The 19,253-nt window shown below is 45.8% G+C and overlaps 2 protein-coding genes across 11 annotated transcripts in view; one reads left to right on the plus strand and one right to left on the minus strand.

Annotated features, from left to right (window-relative positions):
- Positions 1-19,253, plus strand: part of CISH (cytokine inducible SH2 containing protein) — a 262,755-nt gene that overhangs the window by 145,955 nt on the left and 97,547 nt on the right. The window lies entirely within an intron of this gene.
- The window catches only part of DOCK3 (dedicator of cytokinesis 3), a 146,579-nt gene that overhangs the window by 80,327 nt on the left and 46,999 nt on the right, over positions 1-19,253 (minus strand). For all 10 annotated transcript variants that reach the window (XM_084902252.1, XM_084902250.1, XM_084902253.1 and 7 more), the window contains exons 6-9: positions 12,779-12,927; positions 7,613-7,697; positions 3,344-3,385; positions 2,680-2,834 (exon numbers count right to left, since the gene is read on the minus strand). In XM_084902252.1, the coding sequence (XP_084758378.1) occupies positions 2,680-2,834; positions 3,344-3,385; positions 7,613-7,697; positions 12,779-12,927 (431 nt within the window). The remainder of the gene's footprint in view (positions 1-2,679; positions 2,835-3,343; positions 3,386-7,612; positions 7,698-12,778; positions 12,928-19,253) is intronic.

Genomic DNA, 19,253 nt, shown 5'->3' on the forward strand with positions numbered 1-19,253 from the left:
TGACCTGCAGGACCACCGCCAGCTGCACGGCTCTTGCAGAGGAGCTGCCGTTGCATCGTAGACACGACCTCCTTTGCAGAGGGAGGCAAAACTGCCTGACTCAGTGAGCACTGATCGCACCATCATTTTAAAAGAAAATCTCTCTCCAGGGGCACCTGAGACTTTCAGCGGCAGATTATCTCACTTGGGTGGAATGCCTGACTCTGGCCAGAACCCTCTGCTTCAATTACAGAGGCAGCTGATTTTCAAGGAAAAGTTTATTCCACACAAGGGGATTTTAATGCCGAGGAAACAGCAGAATAGGAAATGAGGATATTTTTGCTTGTTTTGCACAGCATCTGTGAAAAGCTGGCTAACTTTAGTGTTTTCGTGTGATAATCAAGAGTGGTTAAGTTTCTGAGGGCAACATAGCATTCTTAAGGCCTAACAACAACAAAACACAAAAACAACCCCCGCCCTCTACCCCCCGCCTTCCGCCTAGAGATGAGCCAGGGCTAACCCTAAGGCCAGGGAGAGCTCAGAGAAAACCAGCAGTGACAGTCACAGTCCTGTGAGGAGGGAGTCACAGAACAGGAGAGGAAAGTGTACCGTCCAGAACCACATACGGATGACACAAACTCTGTTGTAGAAGATGACTGTGTGTACTATTTTGAGGAGGTGATTATATGGTAACTGTTAAATATAATAAGATAACGGTTAACAGTCATAGTAGATATGCATACAGAAAAATATTTTTAAGCAAAGGTAACAATTTCCTTATAGAAGGGGAACCCATGATATTAGGAAAAAACAGAAAAGACATCTTAAGTTCTGGCCATTCATAGGCTAAATTCCTCTCAATTTACCCCTTTCATCACGGAAAAGCAAGCAGATGTTTGTGCCTCACTGCCAGCTGCCATTTAAAGACGGGGCAAGTATCAATGAAACATTCTGAAGTTTTTTTCCATATAGTAGAACTAGTATTTGTTATAATTCACTATAATTGTCTTTTCCTTAAGATTGTTGCTAGCCTCTTAAAAAAAAATTACTAACAAAACTTTAAATATCTGTCAATTCAAAAGTTCTTTTCAAAAACTGTAGTCTTTTAAAAAGTTATTAAAGATTATAATACATATACATGATATGTATATATAGTTTCCCCCCACAAATGCTAGTCATACTATGCATGTAGTTGTGAACAGTGAACAACATTTCATGAACGTTCCTTTATACACACAATGTAGAAGTAGAAGTAGCCCCTGTTTTGGCAGAATTCTCAGATGGTCCCCAAACTTGCCTCTTAGTTCTAAGGAAGCATCAGCCCCAGGAATGCCAGTGCAGTGGCTCTCATTCCAGTGACCGGCTAGAGCTTATGGCAGGACTGGCTGTGGAATGAGGGGGTTGTCTGGGTGAACCAGGCCTTTCAAAGTGCAGAATTTCCGCCCACTGGGTGCAGAACAGGAGTCAGAGACCCGAAATCTGGGAAGGGCTCACTGCATGCTGCCCCTAAAGACGGAGGGACAGCCCAGGCAAGGCAAGCAGGTGCCTTTCGGAGCCGAGAGCAGCTCCGTCCTGCATTGGGAGACCCTGAATCTTGCCGACAACCCGTGAGGCTGGACCTTCCCCAGGGCCTTCAGACCAGACCGCAGCCGAGGTGACACTGGCTTCCGCCTGCTGACACCCTGAGCGGACACCCAGCCGTGCCTGGACGGACTTCTAATCTCCAGGGCTGTGAACTAAAATGCAGTCATGTTAACCCATTATGTCTGTGGCAATTTGTTACGAACAACAGAAACTAATTTAGTCCCTCACTTCTTTTTGCCTCAGTATTTTCAAAGGTTACACTATTATTTATTTAGACTGCCTTAAGATATTTGCTATTACAAAATAACATTCTTACATGTATGAGTTTATTGGTATCAAATTGTTCAGAGTAATAGGTACACGGTTTTTAAAATGTGCTTATGAAACCAAAAGCAATGGCAGAAAAATGGGAAACACCGGACTCCGTCCGAAGGAAAAACTGCGGTGCGCTACAGGACATCATCGCGGACGTGGAGAAACCCTCCAGGCAGGAGGACGTGTGTGCCTCCCGGACCTAAGGGCTGAGCATCCGGAAAGCACGAAGAACATGCATAACCCGCCGGCCTCCAGAGGAAGCGGGGCCTGGAGCGGCTCCGCCTGGGCGGGAAAGCAGGCTCACCTCCGCCCCTGGCCGCGCCTCTCCCCCAAGCTCAGGCCAAGAGGCCCATGGAGCCAGGCCCCCCTGCCCGGCAGATGCTGCCCCTCCCAGGCCGCAGCGGCAGAGGCTGCGTGGCCCCCACTCCAGACACACTGGCCGGTGGCCCTGCGAGCCCCCCGTCCGCGTGCAGAGGGCAGAGCCCGGCTCCTGCCTCCGGAGCGGGGCCCCGCGGGCCTGTGTTCCCTGTTCCTCCTGCCCCTGGTCTCCGGCACTGGACAGACGCCTCCCTCTCCCCCTGAGGTGCCCACAGCCAAGCCTGGGCTCTGACTCCAGCGGAAGGAGGCGCAGGAGAAAGCAGGCCACGCACGTGCCTCCAGGAGACTGGAGTGAGGCAGCACTGCCGGCTGCGTGAGCGGAGGTACTGCATCTTGTCTCCCGCCCTCCCCCCCATGTGTCCATCTTCTCTGAGGCCGGAGAAGGATGACCAGCTCTCCCGGCTCAGCCAGGCCTCGGCTCACCTGATCTGCTTGCCCTCCCGCATGTCGTACAGGGAGAAGAAGACGTCGGTGTCCTCCCCGATGGTGTTGTAGGTGAAGCTCTTGAGGCTGAGGAAGAAGTGGTGCGGCACGGGCATCCGGCAGCTTTCCCCGTGCCGCGGGCGCATGGTGTCTACCTGAGGAGAGAGGCAAACCCAGCGCTGTTGGCTGGCTCCTGGGGGTGAGCACAGAGGAGGAAGTCACTGACGGGCTCCCGCACGGAGAGGCCTGCGGGTGTTCTCTGCAGGAGGGCCGGGTCAGGGCGCCGGTCTGACCGGCAACTACGCAGCTGGGAGAAGCAAGCCGAGGCCAGGGACAGGGCGGGAGTTCCAGCCCCTTCCCGAGTCCCACCCCTCAGCTCTCCAGGGAACCGTCCCCCAGCCACTTCCCGGGGGTCCGGCCCTGATCCTGGTGCACGGGACCCACACTGGGCGGTAACAGTCACCATCCTAAGTGACATTTGTGTTTCCTGGCGGACTGGTCACCCAGCCTCTCAGTCTCCCTTCTTTCAGCTGCGCTTGCGTGCAGATGCACAGAGGAGAGGGCCTGGACACCGCTCACAGGCCGGCTCCCTGGCGGAAAGTACACAGGAGGGAAGAGCCAGGGTGTCCTCTCCGGTGCTTCCAGGGGCCACTGAGCTGCTTACCTGGGACGTGCTCTGCTGGACGCTCTGCCGGCTGGATAGATGCTGCGGAGAGAAGGAAAGCATTTCACTCAACTGGGAGGAACGTTCCACTAAGCCTCTTCTTTCCGTATTTCAGGCATTCTGCTATGTCTTTTATACATACGATCTCATGTAATTCTGATAACCTTGTTAGATAAATGTCACTCACATCTGGTTAACCCTTAGACAACCAAGGCTTAGCACATGAAAGCCATGCGCTGAAGGTCACGTGGCAAGAAGGCGGCAAAATCCGGATTCAAACCCAGGCCTCTCAGCTCGGAGTCCCGCCAAGGCACAGGAGGTACTTGCTGCTGGAGTTCTGCTTTGGCTCCGTTCTCTCCACACACCGCCTGTGCCATGCCTGAGCCAATAACCCGCTGTCCCGTTCTCCTCACTGCAGGAGGGGGAGCCTTGGACCTGAAGGGGCCCCCTCCCCAGCAGCTCTCCAGCTGTTCCTCTGCTGCTGGCTGACGTCAGAAGCCGCAGATTCCAATCCCAGCCACACCAAGGAGGCTGTGAAACTTCAGAGAAATCAATCACTTACTCTCTCCAAGAGATACTTTCCTTAACTGTAGCAATAAGGTAAGGGCTTCTGTCTTCCTCATAGGGGTGTTAAGAGGCTCAAATTTCAAACTGAGAAGCAGCGTGACAGAGTAGATAGGGACCTGCGTCAGGACACCTGGTTTTCAATCTAGACTCACACCTGTGTTTCCTCATTTGTAAACTGAGGACAACTTTTTAAATCTTCATCTGAGGACAGTTTTTCCATTGATTTTCAGAGAGACTGAGAGGGAGGGAGCAGAGAGAGAGAAATATCGAACTGCCTCCTGCGCATACCCCAACCGAGGGTGGGGAACGAACCTGCAAATGAGGTTTGTGCCTGTGACTGGAAGTTGAACCGGGACTAACCCTCTAACCACTGAGCAACAGGCCAGGACAAGGATAACATTTTGTGCTGAACTCAACATCATAGGATTTTGTGCAGATTAAGTTAGCGTATACCTATATTTGTGAATGACTGACCACTGTTATCTATGATTAGTATTCTTTTTATTGGCATTCTTTTTAAAAATATATATATTATTGATTTTTACAGAGAGGAAGGGAGAAGAATAGAGAGTTAGAAACATCAATGAGAGAGAAACATGGATCAGCTGCCTCTTGCACACCTCCTACTGGGGATGTGCCCGCAACCAAGGTACATGCCCCTGACCGGAATCGAACCCGGGACCCTTCAGTCTGCAGGACTACGGATCTATCCGCTGAACCAAACTGGTTTGGACAGCGTTCTTCTTCATAATGAGTTACTATAGAAAAGTCAGTCACATTTAGAAGTAACCCTGGCCAAAAATTAAAACAAACAAAAATGATGAGCTCACAAACATCGGGTCCCGGGTCTCAGAGAGCTCAATAGTGCGTTTCTCTCCTGTTTCCGCTGGGCCTGGAAGCGTGAGGAAACGCACATCTGGTGAACGCTTCCTCATCGCGCAGGTACAGACTGGTTTCTGAGTAGAATGGTCTCACTTCTTTTCGAAATACATACATTTAACCCCAGATAAAACTAAAGTAAAATTAAATATTCACTTAAATGCATCTTAATAACTGCATTTGCTATTAAATATTCATGTGCATTGTTAAATTAGCAAGTTATTAATGACTATTAATGTTCATTCATGGGACTACATGCCCAGGTTGCGGGCTTGATTCCCAGTGTGGGGCGTGCAGGAGGCAGCCGATCCATGATTCTTTCTCGTCACTGATGTTTCTATCTCGCTCTCCCCCTCCCTTCCTCTCTGAAATAAAAACGTTTTTAAAAAGTTTGCAATAAAGTTATCAGTCCTCTGTTCACCCTGTTCTGTGTCCCAAAAAGGTTCTTTGGGCTCTTCAATGTGCTTTCCTAAATTAATAAAATATTTCTTTATGTCACACTTATAATACTCTATCCAATTTTCGATTTCTCTAATGTGGCCTCTTATAATGGAGCTGAGGATTCTGGTATTTGTTTCTATCTATTTCACTTCAACTATATATGTAATGTCTTGCAAGTTTTGATCAAAACTGGATACCATTGTAACAGTTAGCTCCTCCAGCTACACTTCCTGTCTTCTAGGCTTCCTGCTTTAGGATCGGAGATCACTTCGTTCTATTAAATTACAGGGCCCTTTCCTATGCCCTCCAATAGCTCTACAAAATACCTTTCAGTAGCTCAGTAGCGTTTCCCCCAGGGCGGTCTCCCCATGACACTCCAGGAAGTGGGCTTTCTCCTGGAGACACCCCTGCGGCGGCGCCTCTGCTTCCGCGAGGACCAGTTACTCCCCTGGCCACCCGCGACTCCGGACCCCCCGAGGCCACCGAGCGTTCTCTGCTCCTCTCAACGGAGTCAGAAGCCCTCTCCTGGGTGGCACATAGTAGCGTCTTTTGGGTTGCTCCCATACTTTAAATAAATAATTCATTTTCAGTGGCTTCCTGAAAAGGCTTTCTAAAGAAAGATTTTTTTGAGACTTTAAGTGAGCAAAATCTTCTTTAGGCTACTTTCCCATTTGACTGGTAATAGGGCTCAGTAATATAAAATTCTGGGTTGAATTTTGTCCCCATCAGCATTTTAAAGGCAATTCTTCGTTACAGCTGGTTTCCAGTGTTGCTTTTAGGAAGACAAGTGCTATTCTTACAACAAACCCTTAGTAGGTGACCCACTTTCCTCGCAGGAAGCTTTTCAGCTTTGTGAGCTGAAATTCCACAATTAAATGCTAAACACTTGTTTTACCCTTTCTATCTGGAGACTCATATCTATTTTCTGGGAAAGTTATTTCTAGCTGCATGAGATCTAAGTGTCATACAGCGTTGTATGAACTTAAGGTGTAGGATGTGACCATCTGATACACATGTGTGCTGTGAGATAAGCTAATTTCATGTCATGGAACTCCCTATTGATGGGTGTGAGATTTGAGATCTGCCCTTTTAGAAACTTCCAGAGTTCTACCTATTAGGCCATGAGGTATTTGTCATTCTTTGACTCACTTGGCACGGTACCCTGCAGGTTCATCCGTGTTGTTGCAAACGACAGGGTGACCTTCCTTCTTACCGCTGGCAGCATTCCGTCGCATACACAGCGTTTCCTTTAGTCGTTCGTCCACCAGCGGACATCTGTTTAGGTTGGCTCTATGTCCTGGCTATGGTGACCGTGCTGCAACCAGCGCGGGAGTGCGGCGACCTCACTGAGATGTGGCTTCAGTCCCTCCGGACACACGTCCAGAAGCGGGATTACTGCAGTTATAGTCTTTGTCTTTTGAGGACTCTCTATCCAGTTCCTCAGTGACTACACAAACGTATTCCCACCAACAGTGCGCCAGAGTTCTCCGCTCCGTATCCTGGCCACACTCGCTCCTGTCTGTGGTGACAGGCCCTGTTCCAGGTGTGAAGTAATATTTCCTTGCCATTTTGTGTTGCATTTCCCTAATGATCAGTGATATTGAACACCTTTTCATCTTCTTAAACAGGAACTTGTAATTCTTTATAGAACTTAATTCTCACCAGTATACAGGGTGTTCCAAAATATGGGTGCCCCCCTAAAATATATACACACTGTGCGGATTCTATTACACTTTTGAAAATGAAGTGTATTTTAACAAGCACTCCCTTTATCAACATCCAAAGCGGTACACTTCGGGGGCACCTGTGTGCTTCTTGAATATGTACATACTCCTTAAAGAGAGGTTTCACCCTTCCCTTATCTACACACAATAGTCACCTGCGGTTTCTGACGTTTGTCATACAGTAAAATTGTGTGCCTTTCATTTGCTTCTTTCCAGCTTATAAAATGTGGTCTTGGCTATTTGCCAACTCAATACATTTCTGCAACAACTAAGGATTTAACAGGCTGTCTCTCTCTCAGAAATAGTGACACATTATTTCCATGTTTAATCACTGCATTAACCAATAACTGGCTCTTTTAAGCTTGAACTGGAGGCAGGACTTTAGGAGCTGGTGAAAGCTAAAGGAGCTTTGGCTCTGTTTACCGCAAAACCAACAGAGCAACGCCCACTGACATTACAATAGCCCAGCGCTCTGCACCGTAATTCCACTTAGAAAAGCAAGTGTGACACACTGCCAGAATAAGGAACCCCTTAATTATTCTGGGACAAAGACAAAGGAACAATTTTATTTCATAACATCTTTTCATAGCATAATTAGGACAAATAAAGGAGGAAAATGAGTGTGCAGGAGCAAGCTACCCTGCGTGAGCCTTCTTACCATTTTGTAGAGATCAGAGACACTGATCTGGTCCGAATCCACCACCTCAAAGTCCTTCCGAGGCACCAGGTCCAGGCCCAAATGCCTAGAACAGAGAAGACCACACTCAGCCGCACGTATGAGCCAGGCCGCCGTGAGCTGCGGACAGGGCTCAGGCCTGCTCAGGGCACAGCCTTTGGTAACTGCCCTGCGTTCACCTTTAGGTAAATATGTAAGGCGACACACTGCTAGGCTCAAGCAGGCCCCCGTGATGGTAAGAAAGACTCATCTGCTATCGCCTTGTAAACAGGTGGATTGTGTTCATTAAGGATGGCTTTTCTATAATCATGAATAAGTCACATTTATTTTTATTTCTCCCCATCCTACAAGTATGCTCAAGGTTCAGTCATGCATCACTGCCACTACCAAGAGAAGCTAGCCAGGATCCAAGTAGCTGTGTAATCCAAAGCCAGACACGTAACAAGATCACCTGCTGAAGATATTAAACGCGAAGAAATCTATGTTTTGGTGGAATTTTATCTTATTTTCAATTTAATTAAAACTGACAATGGGTTTTAGTAAAGACATTACCACATATTAGCCAATATCTTAAGAAACTTTAGACAGAAGCTTAACCAAAGAGGACTACTGCCAAAGAACTCAGTACTTGGGAGATCTGGTGTACCTCAGGCAGAAGGAGGAAATCGGGTGGTTAACGGTCGGCCTGGAGGCAGTGTGAGACAGAGACTCACTGGACATAATAGAACTCGGGTTCAAACACAAGGACACAATTTATAGTCAATAAATGTTAGCTCCTTTCTCTCTCTAGAAAAACAGCTCTAAACCTGGAGTCCAGTGGAGCGGTGGGCCCTGAGACTGCTTAAACAGTACATACACTTGTTCATTGTACAAGCGATCATATCATTCACAATGTTTTCCAAACATTCGGCAGTCAGGCCACTGAAATCTTTTAGATACAAAAATGAGACAAAATTTCATAGATATTCTTTAACCACTAGAAGTCACAAAATATATGATAGACTAATAGTAGAATTAAGTAACAAAAAGACTATGCAAATAACCCGATTAAAATGGGTGTTTTCAATATAAGAGCTTAAGGAAAAATCCAGCCGATCTAAGCCAATAGGGCTGGGTGCGTGTGCTCTGAGTCAGTGCACCCACACAGGGATACCATGCCAACTCTATCTTACTGGCACTCTGACACTCTTGCCTTGCTTGTCCACCCAGCTGTCCACCTACACCCCCATCCACTCACCTCAGACCTTTTATGCAGCGACCACGTGCTGAATTCAAGAAACACGGCAGTTTTCAGTCAAGCAAATGCTGATATTCAACAGGCTAACTCTCCCGAGAGCAGAGTGTTTTCCCTCGCCTAGAAGTCACTAGAGCACGGCACCTTTTAGCTTCTCGGTTTCATTATAAGAGAATGATTCACAGGTGATCGGATAAAATAGAGGACGAGTTCCTTCTACTAAGACTGACTTCAATGGAGAGAGAGTAGTTTTCAGAAGCTAAGTTGAACAAGTGTCCTCATTGGAAGAAGGAAGAGGGGCGGCACAGGGAGAAGCAACACACACTGCCTCTGAGGGAGGTTCCTGGCCTTCTCTGTGGTTTAAGGACAGAGCAGTTAAGTGCAGGAAATGGTCAACTTAAGGAGTTTATGTTCACAGCAGCCGAGCAGTTAGGAACGTGGCTCTCAGGTTATACTGCCTGGTTCATATCTTGGCTCTTCTCCAAGCCACTCTGTCTTACCTATTAGCATAGGCTGTTGTAATAGTTAATCCAGGTAAAGCACTCCGCACACTGCTGGCATTGTGAACTGCACAGCTGTTATAATTATCATCAGTATGTGTTACATTATTAGCCAATATATGGCTTAAAGTGTAAGGACTGTGATCAGAGAGACGCAGTGTCTGAATAAGACTCAAACAGAAGCAGAAGACACACATCTATATACATCTACATACAGAGATAGTACACAGCTGAGTTTTCAAAAATGGTCCTACTAATTGCTTAGGTCAGTGGTCAGCAAACTCATGAGTCAACAGAGCCAAATATCAACAGTACAATGATTGAAATTTCTTTGGCGAGCCAAATTTTTAAAACTTAAACTTCTTCTAACGCCACTTCTTCAACATAGACTTGTCCAGGCCGTGGTGTTTTGTGGAAGAGCCACACTCCAGGGGCCAAAGAGCCTCATGTGGCTTGCAAGCCGCAGTTTGCCCATCATGGGCTTAGGTGAACCGTCTTCAAAAATATTTAGGCTTCGCTTACCACCTGTCACTCACCACTCATTCCTGCATTCCAATAACTCACTAAGTGTTTACCGGCACCTACTCTGTGCCAGCGCATGCTAAAGAGCAGACACAGCAGTGAATCCGAGACATGGTCCTGGTTCTACATTCTTTCGGGTGTATCTCTCCAAGGGCCCTGAATCTGTACATCACATTCTTTCAATTTTACATTTCTCTTTTCTTTTTTACAAATTAAGGTTTTTGTTCTTTTTTACTCATTTTAGAGAGAGAGGAAGGAGAGGGAGAGAGAAACATCGATGAGAAACATCAATGTTGATCAGCTGCCTCCTGCACGCCCCCACCCCCCTTGCTGGAGATCAAGCCTGCAACCCCAGCATGTGCCCTGACCAGAAATCAAACTGGTGTGCATGGGTCCACACTCAACCACTGAGCCGCACCAGCCAGGCAGAATCTTACCTTTCTAAATGTTCTATATTCTATTTTCTACTGGGGATTCCTCATCTGCAAGAACACATTCTCAGTCCTTTCTGAAAAAGGGGGCCATGAAAGATAACGTCTTGATTCTTGAATACTCCAAACTGCTTAATTTGCCCCACTGGTGATTACATAGTACAGCTGCTCATCTCCCCACATACTTTTGAAGATATGACTTCATCATACTCTAGCATCCAGTGTTACTGATACAACTTTTGAGGCCAATGTGATCCTTTTTCTTTAGACTGGCTTTTCTGTCGAAAACCTTTTGGGTGGTTCTCCCCAGCCGTGGGCACTGAACTCCCTCCGTGGGCCGGGCAGTGGGTGTGGGTGTTCTTCATTCACAGGCGGTGTCTGGGGGCCCTTTCAGCCCTAAGACTCCTGGCCCTCTGGCTCTGGGAAGTTTTCCTCTATCATTTCTATGGAATGTCTTCTTTGTTTGCCTTTGTATGCTTTTCCCCTGGAAATTATAATGTCTGATGTGGGACCCCCTGGTCTAACCCTCTGTATTGCTCTTCTTTCTTCAATCATTTCCCATTCTTTTTTATTTTCCTAGTGACAACATAAAATTATCTTCCTAAATGTTTTATTTTGGAAGTCACATACTCAGTTTCTTTTTATAGCATTTCCCCCTACATAATGGATTTTCTTGATTCTTTTGGAGGATACTCAGATTGTTTAAAAGCTCAGCAGATGAGTGTATTAAAAAACTGTGGTACATCTATACATGAGAATACTGCGCTGCTATAAAAAGGAAGGAACGTCTAACATTTACAATAGCATGGATGGACCTGGATAGCATTATGCTAAGCGAATTAAGTCAATTAGAGAAAGATAAATATCACATGGTCTCCCTCATTTGTGAAATATAATGAACAACATAAACTGATGAACAAAAATAGATCCAGAGACAGAGAAGCATCGATCAGACCATCAAACCTCAGAGGGAAGGCAGGGGAGGGTCGGGGGAAAGGGGAAAGACCAACCAAAGGGCTTATATGCATGCATATAAGCCTAACCAATGGACACAGACACTGGGAGGGTGAGGGCACAAGCGGGGATGGGGGTACCATAGAGGGGTAAGGACACATATGTGATATCTTAATCAATAAAGAAAAAAATAAAATAAAAAGTTCTTACTCATCTCTGACTCTCTCTGGGGCCTGATGACTTCCTCTGAGCTAGGCATTTTATTTACCCTGATCCCCGCCTCTTCTTTATGGAAGGATTTCTGCAAATGTTTGCTAATTCTCGATTGTCCACTCAGACTTGCAGTTCTTAGAAGTGCGGGAGATTTCTGCATGGGCCGGTGACTAGCAAACGTCTCTTTCTGCTCAGTGGGAGGGATTTGGTCATCACACTTGGAAACCCGTTGGTGCCACAATACCGAGGGCTTTACAGTAAGGCCCCCACTCTCTCTTGTCCGGTTTCCTCCCGGGCAGCTGGTGTGCAGTGGAAACCCTGGCTGCCGGGCCTTCTCTCGTGGTGGGGGATTCTTTCTCTCACACACTCTCACCAAACCCCCCTTTGTATGTTCAAAGCCACACTCCTCCCCTCCGTGATTCTGTGCGTTACAAAGGAGTAGCTCCTTCATTAGCTAAACTTCCCCACATACACTGGGCTTCCTCTGTCCCCAGCCCTCCAACGGCTTTGTAGAAATGGGTCCATGCATCTCATTTATTGCCGGCCCCTCCCGTTCTTTTTCTTTTCTATTATTTCAATGATTATTTCAATGATGTCTTGAGAGGGAGAGGAGCTGAAGACTTGTACTAATATACTTAAGGTATATGTAGATCTTAACAGAAAGGAAACTGGTCACTTCAAAGTTCAATGGACATGATTTTAAGAGAATGAGACAAAAGTATCTAAAAATTATATCAATGATTAAGTCTAGGAAGAAATAAAATCTAAATACTATTTACTCTAGCTTCCCATAGCTAAGTCTTAGGATTGTACTTGTATGGCAATAGCAAATAATCACACCCATACATACAGGGCTATATTTGAATGAAAATTAGTTAAGAATATTCTGAAGTACAGATGTAAAAATTCCCATTTGTAGTATATGCTTATTTAGATGCACCAAATTCACATTTATTAAAAAGATACTAAAAGATAAAACAAAAGCAAATTCTGATTCCTGAGGTCGATAATCAAGGAATTTGAGCGGGAAGAGACCTCAGCAGATCATGTCCAATCTGATTTCCCAGAAGTTAAAACGGAGGCTGGGAGAGTGTCAGTGAGCAGAGCTAATGAGTGTCCTTTGCTAAACTAAAAGAAACGACAACTCATAGTAAAAATGACCAGAGCTCATTGGAGTAGAGAGTATAATAATGACTCTTAATCACTAGGAGAAGCTCCGGTTACGCACAGACTCCATGAGGACCGAGTTGATGTAAATAAAGCTGAGAGAGGCCCAAGCAGCAGACATACTTACTCATTCCCCCAGTCCAGGCGCACGGTGATGTGCCGCTTAACCTCCCGAACCTGATCCTGAGTCAGGTGACCAGACAGTAGCTGCCTTCGAAGGTCAATAAGTTCATTCATCACATGGCGAAGTTTGTAGAAAAGATCTACTTTGTGTTTCTGAAAGGGCATTTTTGGTGTTGGGTGAAATAAAAAATGGACATGGAAAAGGAATGAAAAAAGAAAGAGAAATAGTTAAACTATGAGAAGTGCTCATTTCTCTAAACCTCTAAAAAGGCAATGTAAAGAGAAGCCCATCTAAGATCTAAAAGTCCTTAGTTCATGTAGTTCGTGCTACCTAAAACCTCCACGCAGTGACGTAACGGGTGCTGCAGCTGCCCTGGCCGGCACAGGCCGTGTATCTCCACTCCACAGTCGGCGTCACTGACTTACGGGGACGGGAAGCCGCACAGGAGCGCAGCTCTGTCTGCTGACAGAAGGTACCATACTGCAGCCACACAGATGCCACCGCCCAGCAGCATCCCGGCTTCCCCAGGAGGAGTACTCAGAGGGGGAGGCAGAGCGAGAACCGCTTGCCCTATTTAAAGGCACGAAGGCTTCAAATAAAGCGCGGTCTCCAGAGGAACATTCACTCCGGTTTCCAGGCTCATCTGGCTTTAATTAGCTTCTGTAAACAGTATGCGTCCCCGGTGTCACAGATGCCTCGTCTTTCTGGTTTAATAAAAAGTGTCACCTTCATAAGAGGTGAGTGGGAACCTTTCAATGAACTTACTGATGTCACGGTGGCTATATTTATAAGTAAAAAATGTAAGTGGCATGACAGTAAATGCTTGAGAAAAAGTTATACTTAAGAACATAGATTTTAAAAATAAATTCCTATCTGCTCACAAATGAAATTTTTATTTTGGAATTTTTAGGTTTCTGTATTATAGGGAAGCATAATTTTATATAATTAAAACTCTTGGAACGTAATTTATCTGAATAAATGCTTTTAAAAATAGATCAACCTATACTAGTGATTTTCAACCGGAGTGTTGCAAGAATGTTTAGAACATGCAATACCTGACTATTTAACAGGGGCACTGGCCTCTTCCCTTAGATTGTCAAAAACAAAAATGACAACAGGCAGCCCAATAATAGCTGTCTGGATTGAATGAACCAAAATTATCCCCATTTTCTTTGTCAGATAAGCATAAAATATGTTCTATGTGCCACAGAATTTTAGTAATTAGTTTATGTGTGTCATGAGATGAAAATCATTGACATACTATTTGTTAGTAAAATCTCTATCTGAGATTTCCCCTAAAAGGGGGCTTGCCAAAATAAGCTTGATTTAAGTGGCTATAAATAAAATTAATTATACAGTAAGTTACAAATGTTTTTGATTAATTATAAAGCAAACTGCTATGTTTTTAGGTGGCAATGACCTCACAACAAATGTTCAAAACATCATACTCCTGAGAAACCACCGAATGGAGCACCAGACTTAATGGTCCATCTTAAAGAGAAACTATTTTTAATTGGAAAAACCTAAGGAATCGTGTACTCTAACTTCATTTCAAATGGCATTCTGGCCCTTCTTTCGTCCATGACCATATGAAGAAAAGTTAAGCACCTTGCTGGGACACAATGCTGGCAGAAGGGCAGGATTTACAAAGTCCTGCCAGCTCAGAAAGCAAGGCCTAAGCAAACAGCATCTGGCAAACTGAGATCTTGAAGATAAGCAGAAAAGGCAATGCGGTTTTGATAAAACAGGGCTACCTATCTAAATTTAAAATAGAAAGTTAGAATTATTATTTTCCCATGGAACCACATGTAATAACCCACTGCATATGTAATGAGCATTTATTCGATCACTCAGTTAACAAATGATCACAGAGCAGCGGCTGAATGCTACCATCTTGTTGTGATCAGAAGCTCCTATTCCTGTGTTTTTGTTCCACAGAGAGAGACGGACCAAGGAAAGAAAGTAAATGGTGGTGGTGAGCTCTAAGAAAGAACACTGGAACGGACGGGGACAGTAGGTAGCCATGGCAGCGGGGACAGGGGAGAAGGAACACTGGAACGGAACGGGGACAGTAGGTAGCCATGGCAGCGGGGACAGGGGAGAAGGAACACTGGAACGGAACGGGGACAGTAGGTAGCCATGGGCAGCGGGGACAGGGGAGAAGGAACACTGGAACGGACGGGGACAGTAGGTAGCCATGGGCAGCGGGGACAGGGGAGAAGCACTCTGTCAGGGGGACAGGGAAAGGCTTCTTTGGGAGCTGAACGGAGAGGAGGAACACGAAGGAAAGGAGGTGACAGCAGCTGAGAAAGCCGGGCAGGTTAGAGGCACAAACCGGCAAGGGCACACGCCCTGATGTGGCCGGGGCCTCGGCGTGGCGGAGAGGGCAGTGCCTCCGGGCGAAGCGAACAGGGAGGGGGTGAGGATGCAGCCAGAGGCCACGGGGCCAGAGGACACAGCCTGCGGGAGCCATCTTTGGCTTTTATTCCAACTAGATGGGAAGCACTGGGGTTTGCAGCGGAAGAGTGATGCGCTATGACTTAAGTCCTGAAAGCACCACAGAGGGCTCTGTGGGGAGGAAACCATGAGAAGAGGAGCGCAGGGGTCCCGGTGAGAGAGCTCTGGACTGCAATGACCCACAGAAGGAGGGCTGCCTGGGTGAAGGTCGGACAGTGGTGATAACAATGGTAGGGCTCAGTTTGACATGGCAGAGCTATCAGATCTGCTGATAGATTAGGGGTGGGAAATGAATGAAGTCAAAGATCACTCCTTTTCCTGGCCTGGGAACACATCTGAAAGAGGGAAACAAGATTTACTCTGGACATGCTAATTTGACAGGTGACATTTAGAGGTCAGAAAATCAAGAATTATCTAGCAGAGAAAACTACGAAGGAGGAGTAAGCAGGGAGGTGAAAGAAAAAGCAATACTGAAAACAGGATTTTACAAAGGACTTTGTCAAATGCACTGGAAGATTAAATAAAATATAATACAGACTGAGAACTGCCGCGGGGTTTGGCGCTGTAGTGCCATCACCGACCTCCATGGGGCAGATGTGATGGAATGAAGTGAGTTCATGAGAGAACAGAGCAGGGATGAACCTAGAGGATATTATGCTAAGTGAGTTAAGTCAGCCAGAGAAAGACAAACATATGACATCACTTATATGTGGAATTTAAAAAAACAAATTAACAAAATAAAAACCGATTCATGGAAACAGACATAAAACTGATGGCTGCGGAGGAGGGGGTGAGAAGATGGGTGAAGAAGGGGAATATGGTTTAAAACACGTGACAGCTGCGCGGTGACAGATGGCTACCTGACTTAGTGTGGTGATCGCATCAGTAGGTATACACCTAGTAAATGTCGAATCACTATATTGTACACTATATTGTAAACTAATATAATAATGTGTACCAACTACATTTAAGTTTTAAAAAGAAAACAAAGAAGAAATGAATACAGAGCATAGACAATTCTTTTGTAGGATTTTCAGTATCTGAAGGCAAAGAAATGAGGTAGCAGAACAGGCTGTGTGCTCAAGGGAGAGAGCCAGGCTATCTGTGTGCTGAAGGGAATGACTGAATAGAGAGGAAACGGGATGATCCAGAGGCTAAATTCCTGAGCAGCCAGAAAGAGGGGGTCCCAGGTCACAGAGGAGGCTCCGCCTTGGGCACAAAGAGGAAAGGCCCAGGATGTGGCCAATGCCACAGCAGTTGGGAGGTTTGGAACAGGAGAACCGTATTTTTCCTCGGCTGCTTTAGTCTCAAGGAACTAGAATGCCAGGCTGTCAGCCGAGAGGGAGAGGGGTGGGAGCGGCGCTGGAGTCTGAGAACAGGGAAGACGTGAGACAGTTTCATGGAGAGTGCTAACACACGCAGCAGGGGAAGGGGAGTTCAGCTGCCAGCTCTCTCGAGATTTGTGAGCATTAATTAAAAGGTTGCGTTTTTGTTAAGCCAAGTACATCTGACGCTTGAACAACATGGGTTTAAACCAGGCAAATCCACTTCACCCGGTTTTCTTTCAATATTAAATACCTACACATTTTCAACCCACGAGTGGCAGCCTATGGGTGTGGGGGGCCAACTGCACGCACTGACCTCCGCCACTTCGCATGGGGAGTGTGAGCATCTGCAGATCTTGGCATCCATGGAAAGTCCTGGAACCAACCCCTGAGGATACTGAGGGGCAACTAAGTTTTGGGGGAGTCAAAAGTTAGACACAGACTTTCAACTGTGCTGGGCGCCAGCACCCCGAGCCGTGTTGTTCGAGAGCCAACTGTATAATGTGTATCGATACTGAAATATTACATACATGTGCATATGTACACACGCCGTTCAAGGTGAGTAGTCTGGCGCCTGCCCGCGGAGCACACGGTTCACAGAGGGTCACCTGGCGCCCCGGGCCAGCTGGGCACCCCCTCGGGCTTTCCCACCAAGAGGCCTGATCAGTGACAGGCAGGGGTAAGGGTTAGCTTTCCCACACAATCACCCCCAGCTCCTGCCACTGCTCAGACAGAGCAGGGGAGGGGGGGAGTGTGAGAGGAAAAAGAAGTCTGTAGCCTAACTTACCGACACGTTCAAGCTTCTCCACAACCTCAACAGTCTAATATTTGTTGAGAACAGTCAGACCATTTGGGAAACAGTCAAAGAACCAGGAGAAACTATAACTTTAACTGCGCTGCAACCAGGTGCCAAGTAGAATAGAATGTGCCTCTCATTGTGCAAGGACCTCTGGAACTCAGCAGGAAAAATCGGAGGCTAATGCTCCCGACTTACACATTTTCCCACTGAGCGGCAGGTAAGCCAAGGGAGAAGGGCTGTGCGGGACCAGCCTCTGAAGCAGCAGAGGAGCAGCTGCGGAGGCTCCACCCTTAGGTATGGCCTTCACTTAAAACTGCATATTCACAAAGGCGTGCGGGTGGGATTGTAAAAACGCTATTTGAAAGAAAGTTACGTCAAAAGTAATGACCTCCTCAAGGAGAACAAATGTCCTGCCATTAGTACTGAAAACTTCAGGCGAAAATCAACTTAATGAAAGTCAAACTTCACATCTAAAATTCAAGTTGTTAAGGGAAGATTCCCAGATGTCTCCATTTTACCTCTTACTTTCGAACAATTATCAATACTTTAGTTGTAGGTAGATGGTTTATTTTCTCGTCTTATTTCTTGTTAACAAAATAACCATTTTAAACTTGAATTTATTTAAACTTCTCCAAAATTCCTTTTCTTAAAAACTGCTATTAATAATCAAGTCTCTTACCATAAGTTACCCTCTAATCCCACTCAAAATGTTTGTGTTAAACCACAGAGCTTTAGTGCTCATCTCAGTGTGATATAAGAACATCTCAACCGCAGTTCCTGCAACACTAATGGCCTTCTGCCGTGAAGTCCGGGGATTCAAACTTCCATTTAGGCTGCTGAACTACGTCATTAGCAAAGGCTTGAAAATGAGTTCAAACGAGAAAAAATCCTGTGAAACGAAACAAAATCTCTAAATCCAAGCAGTTTCACACTTATCTCCATGTACGTATTTGTAAGAAATACATGTGCAAAAACGCAATGTGAAAATTACGTTTAGACCAGTGGCTCCCACGCCCACAGCGGGGGCAATGTGATTTTTAAGGGGGGCAATTCAAGAATGAGTTATTAACGGTGAGCTTTTACATTTCTTATAGTTCATATAGTATATGAATATATATTGTGACATATTTATGCATTTCAGTTCTCTATTATGTTTTGGAGCTTTCTTTGCGATTTTTTTCATACCACTTTATATCATTATTTTAAAACAATTCCTTAGTGATTTCTTCCTCAGGACTTAAACTGTCCTTTCGTTCTTTTTTTCTCTCATGGATGTCATGATCTTTGGAAGCTTGTTTAGACCAACTTAATGGCCTTTTAGGCTTCCTCGGCCTGAGTCCTCAGCCCAGAAACACTGACAGCTGCTCCTCTTCTCGGTGACAAGCTGGCCCTCTCCTACACTCCACAGCCATGGCCAGCAGGGAGTCAGCACTCGCCCCACTCACAAAACTTAGTCCATATTTTAATGCTTCATTCTTAATTAGGAATAGAAAATACCACCATATACTGAACAAACCGAAACAATATTAGGAGTAAAAGAAAATTTCAAATAAAATAGTATTTTCAGGCAGCACCGAGGTTATGTGTTCCGTCCCTGGAGTGAGAACAGGATGTAACAGGAGACAAAGATCCAGAGCCCACACGGCTTTTGGAGATTAGGAATAAGACAGTTGTAGTTAAAAGCACAATCTAGTAAAAAGGATAGGAAGTTGAAGAATTCTGCCAGAAAGCAGAAGAAAGAAAAGTGTACAATAAATAAATGGGGGAGGAGATATAAGAAAACCAGTGCCTCGTTCTAAGATGGCCAATTCGGAAAGAGTTATGAGAAGAGAAAACTACAAAAACACAGGCGAAGCTGTCAAAGGAACGCAGTCCACGGCCTGGGACCGACCGAAGG

This window comes from Pipistrellus hanaki (assembly GCF_964339955.1).
Source record: "Pipistrellus hanaki genome assembly, chromosome: 13".
Classification (NCBI taxonomy): domain Eukaryota; kingdom Metazoa; phylum Chordata; class Mammalia; order Chiroptera; family Vespertilionidae; genus Pipistrellus; species Pipistrellus hanaki.